At 42.1% G+C, this 7,884-nt stretch overlaps 1 protein-coding gene across 2 annotated transcripts; it reads left to right on the top strand.

The window, feature by feature from the left end:
- Positions 1–1,733: 1,733 nt before the first annotated feature.
- LOC103478856 (zinc finger protein 345-like) lies at positions 1,734–7,884 on the top strand. 2 transcript variants are annotated; one of them, XM_008432938.2, is made up of 7 exons: positions 1,734–1,826; positions 2,747–2,949; positions 3,032–3,124; positions 3,464–3,559; positions 4,001–4,111; positions 4,185–4,314; positions 4,398–7,884. In XM_008432938.2, exons 2-7 carry the CDS (start codon positions 2,800–2,802, stop codon positions 6,272–6,274), a joined length of 2,457 nt encoding a protein of 818 aa, XP_008431160.1. In that variant the 5' UTR covers positions 1,734–1,826; positions 2,747–2,799; the 3' UTR covers positions 6,275–7,884. The 2 variants fall into 2 exon arrangements, with proteins under 2 accessions (XP_008431160.1, XP_008431158.1); XM_008432936.2 differs by having other exon boundaries at positions 1,746–1,920.

Genomic DNA, 7,884 nt, shown 5'->3' with positions numbered 1-7,884 from the left:
TTTTTACTTTAATCAGGTAATTTACTCTCAATTGCAGAACAAATTTCAGTGTATAAAAAAAGGGTTAACACATAAATCAGATAATAGATGAAGTTAGGAGGATGAACCCATAAAAACCTGAGAATTTAATGACGAAGAAAAACCCCCAGAAAAAATAAGATTTACTTAGTCATGGTGGCTAACAGTGCCCAGATGGCCTGATGATGCACTATCTAATTACTTCTCCTACGAATCCTCTGTTAAGGATAAGTGCTCTCTGAGCCATAGCTTTTTCAGTTCCTACACTGCCACCACGTGGACACTCYACAGACTGCAGCCACAGATCAGTCTGAAAAACAGACATTTTTACAGGCTTCCTGCGCAAGCTGGAAACTACAGAAGGCAGAATTCAAGTGTGAACGAGAACAGACATACATCTTCATCTAAAAGTCTAATTTATCCATCTGCCCGTTTCAATAAATGACCTTAGTTTGTGGCTCACAAGTTCAAACTGTATAAATACAAGTCCCTGCAAATTGTAGCCAATACAAGAAGACAACAAAATTGTAAAATGCAGGTCTTTGTGGGGTTTTCCCAAAGGGAAAAGTTTCAATACCGGTGTGTTCACATTCACAAGGGTCAAAGGTTTCACTGTTAGTGTGGGGAAAAGCTTTAAAAAGATGCACACACAGAGTGGCATCTTAGCATTCAGAGTGTAMCTGAGATCCCCTCAGAAGATTCATCCTCTTGAACTGTCCAACCAGTGCAAGCAGTGTGTCAAATTATTCAACTCAGCTACAACTGAACGCTCCTGAGCTGCATCACAGGCAACAGAAAACACAGGTTGGTGCGTACTGCGGCAAAGCCTTCAAGAACAAATGCAACAAACCTCCACACGTTCTCTCACCTTTGTGTAGTCACAAAGGCGAGAGAACGGCTTCAGTGTACTGTGGAAATGTTTCTCTGTTTCAGCCAATTTGAACGTACACATAAGAACTAAAAGTTGTAGTTCTGGCATTAATCTTTGCCAGCTTTTATGGATTTCTCAGGCCAGAGAAAGGYCATGCAAGCTGTTCACATTTTACAGCAGCACATTTTAAAGTATAATGCCAGTTAACACCCTTTGAAGAAGGAATAAGAATTAAAACATRAAAACAGGGAGAAAAAAAAGCAACAAAAACMTATGAATCAAGTCCTCAAGTGAACTCTGATGTCACCAGGTTCATGTGCATGTACAGCTTGTTATCTGCAGGGTACATTTTAGCTTGATTCGATAACATTTCAAGCAAAGCAAATAGAAAAACTGATCACGACATGTTTTGTGGGTGAGAAACTATACATAATGTGTATTTTAAAATATCTGTTTGTTACAAATTACTTGCTCACGCTACTGAAATTTGTGTTTAAAATTGAATTTTAAGCACTGAATATGTTAAATAAAAACCCTTGGCATATATTGTGGATTCATTAACATGTAAATCCTAAACTAAGTATGCCACAGTCCTCCAACATAACAAAATGTACCTTGAAATTATTAACATTTTTTTCTAGAAGATTGTACTCTGATCATATTTTCTAAAATGCATATACAATACTATTTAAAWAATGACAATTTTCATTTATATCAATTCCAAACATTTAGCATACATGAATAAAACRTTTCATCCTATGTCGCTCGGTGTTCTCTTTCGGTTGTCCCGGAAAGCTGTGTCTATCATTTTGACCGTGAAAGTGTTCTCAGCCGGACTGYCCTATAACGCAAAACAAGCGCCACTCCGCCAGCCAACGCTCTCTTTGATGAACTGCGTGTTTCAGGAAGAAGTTGGCGCCTGACGCTGCGTAATCGGGTAGCTAGCACGCTAACCGCAACTATGATAGATAATCTCGTGTGTTGATTTTTCTCTTTGGTGTAACGAAATAAATACAAAATGAATGATATGGGTATGTACAACCTTTTGCAATTTAGCAATATTAGCTGCTTTTGTCTCCGTTGTGTATAGCTGAGTTAGCTAAATCGCAGGATGAGGCGAGGTTTAGCAGGCCTCGACTAATCTCTGGAACAAAAATTGTTTTGCTCTATGATCCGGTTTGGCTAGAGCGCTCGCGGCCTTGAAGCTATCATGTTAGCATTAGCTAATGCGTCATTCTGGGCACAAACCACCACACTGCTTAACAGACTTGAATGTTTTTTTTYCTCGCTTATGAAACTCTGCACAACTTTAGTACTTCAGCGACCCTTTGAAATCATTTGTTAATTTCAGTGGCKTTGACAAACGTTTTATGAACCAGTTAGCGGTGTGCAAATCGCACTTGAAACAGCTGGGAAACAGATATGCAATTATAGAACCTACAAAGCCAGAGTTTAAACTGTGCAATGTTGTCGATGCAAAATCGGAGTGTTTATTGCCTTTGAAAGTTTGCATTAAATTAGAGAGGAGGCTGGAAACTGCACGGAAACCTAAGAGTAAAGTCACTATTCTAGAAAAGCTTAAATTTGGGTTAAGCGATAGGAAAAAACCCCRGTGTTGATTCACMCTTTAACCTTCAGTCAGCACATGKGACCATCTGACCTCCTCCAAACACCCATCTTTTTTTTYYTTTTTTTTTTTTYAAGCTGTGGCATRAGTTGCTATCTCTGTTGAATTAGGTGAAAGTTTCCAAGCAGACGCCCAAACCCATTTCAGGATTAAAAGATGCAACTTAGTRAACYATACATCTTAGTTCTGCTTTTAAGTTTGTTTATATGAATCTACTTTTCTCCTTGAAGAATTTAGTGTTCCCCTGTCCTCTCTGGCGCTCCTGGTYCCACCGCTCCGTCTGATGTCAGCAGTGATGTGGGAAGTTGTCCGGCAGCGAAACATAAAACACTATGGCAAACTGGAGGAATTTGTTTCCATGGTTACGGATGCGGTCCCTGAACTTATGAGCAAACGAGAAGGGAGACTGTTGTCCTTGGGGCTYAGAGCAAGGGTAAGTAAAATGTTAGGCTGCACCTTGCAATGTATATCAAAGAATACCCCAACAGGCATCTGACGAACTGCATTTACTTTAGACAACTCTTGAGCTGCTGCGTTCTGAACATCCTGAAGATCTCAAGGCRGTAGAGACTCATCTTAACCGAATCCGATCCTCTTGCTTGGAAGAGGTAAGGAATGCCCATAAATTTCTTCTTATTAGTTGACCTGTCTATTGGTTTTGCACATATGGTAACTTATATTTAGCTTTAAGGTATAATGCTTTCCTCTTAGTATTTCAGTCATGCAGAGGTTGTCTTGATGTACTTTTTATTATTATAATGAAGATTGTTGACCATTTTCTTACAAAACAACCGTAGAATAATTTGGCAAAATGGAAAAAAAATCGATTTTAGTCGAAACACATGTGACAACGGATATCAGATGTTAAGGTTATGTATTGGACCAACACACATATGTTAAACATTACTAGTTTTTATAGCTGATCTATGATCTGTTTTGTCCTGCAGACGAATGATCCTGTAATTGAAGCACCAGAAGCCAACTTCATGAAGCTTGTCCAAGGCCTTATTGAAGACACTGATGGCAGGGAACATTTTCTCAAGGTAAACGTACAGTGATTTGTGTGTTGGAATAAAATTGTTACAAGATTTGAAACATTTGAAATGAGTATGAAACACTCACAGGACATTTCTTTCCCCTTTTTGTCATATTACACCAATATATTAGACTAACATTCTTTGTACCCCTGGGAAATTTTGATTTAAATGTATTTTCATTCAGGGTGACAGCAAGACCTCTGCAAAACATTGAATTATAGGGWTTTAATCCATATGCCTGACTTACTTTTCAGATTTATACTTTTTTTTTTCCAACTACATATCCTTGCTTTCATTGGCTGTGCAGTGATGAGCTACTTTGCGTTAGTCCATCACGTTATGTCCCTATGGCACATGTTAAAGTTTGTAGCCRTGTAACAAATGTTTAAAAGTTAAAGCAGTATTAGCGCATTAATATGGGAATGTCCTTAATTTTCTTTGGAACAGAATGTGTTTCCTGTGGAATATGGCCCAGACTTTGACACAGCACTGGAGACTCTTGTTTGTGAGTTCTTCACAAGACTAGAGGAGCTTCTTCCAATACCAGATTTTAAACAGGTAAAAGATTGTCTTTAGAAGTTGACAAAGCAAATAAATAAATGCACCATAAACTTATAATTTCTATTTGCAGACTGCGACTTGGATCAGTGCCGCCCCTGCTGTCATAGAAGAATACATGCAGTGTGTTTCAAATGGAGATGACCTTAAATTTCTACTCCAGAGCAAACAGTGCCATGGAAAGTTGGCAAAGACCAGTGTTGGTGAGGCTTCATGTTTTCTAYATATAAGGTGTTATGAATGTCATCAGCGCATAGTAAATTAAACGTTTTTATTAATTTTTCAGCTCCTTTTCAGTCAGAAGATCTCCTGATTCCGTCACTGTCTCTCCCTCCATCTCTGGAGGTGGCCATYGCTTCCCACCCAAGTGCTTGTGATGACGAAAACACAGACGTCCAACAGATTGTCATGTTCGACGAAGAACTTTCCACAAACCCTTCCACTTCCACAGACTTTTCTGAATCGCCTAAAAGGGCTGATGGCGCTTCATCTCCTCGCCGGAGGCATCAGACAGGAGTCCACAAATGTCCTCAGTGTGACAAATGCTTCAAGCATCACTCTGTCCTCATCGAGCACCAGAGGCTCCACAGCGGCCTGCAGCCGTACAACTGCTCCGAGTGCGGGAGGGCGTTCCGAACAGCCACGTTGCTGGCTGGTCACCGGCTGCGGAAGTGTAAAAACGCGGCGTACCTTTGCATTAAATGCGGCAACAGCTTTCCCACTTCCCTGGAAAAGTTCCGACACCACTGCCCAAAACGAAGGCGCAACCACGACTGTGTGCAATGCGGGAAGAGCTTTCCAAAGTCTAGCGGCCTGAAAGAACACCTTCTGACTCACGTACAAAACCGACTTTTCAAGTGCAGCCACTGCGGCGCCGGCTTCTCAGGAATCGGCGACCTGAAATATCACCAGCAGGTGGATCACGATAAACCTTATCACTGCAAACAGTGTGGAAAGAGCTTTATCTCGTCCAAGTCTTTAACCAAGCACCAGCAGCGGCATGAAGAAGGTGGTGACATGGAAACGGTCAAATTAATGGGCGGAGGTAAACATAGCAAAATTGTCCCTGGTCACCGGACTTCGTCTATGTCTCTTTCCTACAGGAAGCTGTCTGTTAAAGCCATCTACGGCGGGGGAAGGGTCACCCATAATTGCCCGCTGTGTGGGCGGAGCTTTAAGTACCGCTTCGAGTTTCTGGAACATCAGCGGTTTCACACGGCAGTGAAGCCTTACAAGTGCTCCCAGTGCGGGAAAGCCTTCCGGACTGAAGCGCATCTGTCTGGCCACCGGAAGAGGAAGTGTAAAAACGCTGCCCACATCTGCACCAAATGCGGCTGTCAATTCAGATCCCTGCACGAACGCGTCCGACACCAGTGCGTGCAGCTGTTGACCAAATACGAGTGCTCCCATTGCGGCAAGACCTTCAAGATGGCCCACCTCCTCAGGAACCATCAGATGAGCGAGCACCAGCTCCCCTACAGCCCCAACCACCGCTTTAGGTGCCGGTACTGCGACGAAACCTTTCCCGGCATCAGTGAGCTCAAGTACCACCAGAGGGTGGACCATGAGAAACCCTACCAGTGCCAGGAATGCGGCAAGTGCTTCCTGTCCGAGAAGTGCCTGGCCAATCACGAGCTGCGGCACAACGACGACAGGCCAGAGAGCTGCCTGGTGTGCGGCCGCGGCTTTAGGAACCGCTACGACCTGAAGCAGCACATGCGCACGCACACGGGAGAGCGACCCTACCAGTGCACCCACTGCTCCCAGTGCTTCTCCACGGCGGGGGGTCTGCGCAGTCACACCAGGGTCCACACAGGAGAGAAGCCACATGTGTGCCCCGACTGCGGGAAGGCCTTCTCCCAGATGGGGGCGATGCGCACGCACAGACTCACTCATACCGGTGAGAGGCCTTTCAAGTGCAGCATTTGTGGCAAGGGCTTCACGATGGCTCACAAGGTGACGGTCCACATGCGGGTGCACACGGGGGAGCGGCCGTACGTATGCTCGCAGTGTGGCAAAGCGTTTTCGGATGGCAGCGTATTGAAACAGCACATGCTGAACCACTCGGGAGTCAGACCGTACCACTGCCAGATCTGCCCCAAGACCTACACGTGTCTGAACCACCTGAGGAGGCACCTGAAGAGTCACTCAAGCATGAACTGAGGCCGGTGTGAAGGCCAACAATGCTGAACTTGACATTACATTTCTGCACTTGTTGGAAAAAACGGTACGCATGTTTGTGACTAACTGAGCCAGCAATACAAATGAAAGATTGAGACTTTATGGTTTTTGAGATTGAAGTACAAATGTCAATTTTGTCTTTGTTGCCTTGTAAATGTAAGCACAGACTATTGCAACCAGCACAAACAACTGTCTTCACACCTTATAAGCTTTGTTTTCTTTTGTCCCTACATATTCCTGAGCTCTGCCAGAACTAAGGAGGGGAGGGGATACTTTTCTAAACTACTTCAGTCTGATTTGTAAAGAGAAACCTGATCTGTATTATCACAATTCTTATTTGTAACTATAGGAGTCCCAGTAACTCCAAATGTAGGTTTTCAGACGAGCATGAGGCTGTACGATGACCCGTGTAGCTAGGTAACCAGCCAGCAGAGTGATAGTTTTGCATGCATCCAATGAGTCGTCATCTGTCGTGATACTGCCTGATTATTTCATAGACATTGCAGTGTGTGGACCATCCAGCCACCATACTTTGGCTGATGTATATGTGTGTAATATTGGCAGGAGTGTTTTTTTGTTTTGTTATTTTTCCTTTTGAGGAAAGGGCTTATGAGATAGATGAAAGTTGTCAATTTGTAGTTATGTTAGATCATTAATACTGAGGGCATAATGTAAAAATGCTAGATTTCTTTTGACAACTATGCTTTATCTGTTTGCTGTGGAGCTTTTTGTATTTCTTTGGTTGTTTTTGACTTCCATATTAAATTAGTTTAATTGTTTTATGCTTGTTTTTTCTTTTTTTTCTGCTCTACTTTCAAGAAAAGATAAAAGCTTGAGAATCACTGTATCCTTGCTTGATACAACTCATTCCAGAGGAAGTGTTGTTTACAACTTCAAAACTGAATGTGTTTTATTACATAATAGACCAACATATAGTAATGGATTCTTTTATTTTTYATAGTTTTACCAACAAAAATKAGTCAAAAAACTTTTGCTGTAGTACAACTGGTAGTCTGGTCRGGTATAACTGCAAAGTTTGCACATCTGGAGATGCAAATTCTTTTGCAACGTARCTCAAACTCTAAGATTGGAAARTTTTTGTCTTTTCACATATTTTAAACGTTGACTAGACCATTCTAATACATCAATATACTTTGGTCTAAGGCATTTTAGGGTTGCATCTCATAAACTGACCAAATTGCCTCTGCTATGCAAGCACATTCCCATAGCATCATGCTGCCACCACCAGATGTTTTTTTTTYCCCGTGACATTCGTCACTACGTATGGTGCTTTTTATCCTGCAACTTCTTAAATCCAAACGGTCTTTTTTTTTTTTTTTACTTTCAGAAGAGCTAAATAAACCTTGTTTGGAGCCACTAATGTTCTGACTTTTTGAAAAAGGAAAACATAATTTTTGATATCTTCTGATAAACGAGAAAAGAGTTCAGGGGTGTAAATACTTTTGCAAGGCACTGTATGAGTGTTACTTACTGAATGCCATCAATAGATGGCAGTATGTTGCCAAAAAGCATTTGGTTGACCTATGTCCTCTAAGTATACTTTCCTGCACAATAAAATAACTGTAATGAGA

The sequence above is a fragment of the Poecilia reticulata genome, linkage group LG17, assembly GCF_000633615.1.
Source record: "Poecilia reticulata strain Guanapo linkage group LG17, Guppy_female_1.0+MT, whole genome shotgun sequence".
NCBI lineage: Eukaryota > Metazoa > Chordata > Actinopteri > Cyprinodontiformes > Poeciliidae > Poecilia > Poecilia reticulata.
This window is presented reverse-complemented; position numbering and strand designations above follow the sequence as displayed.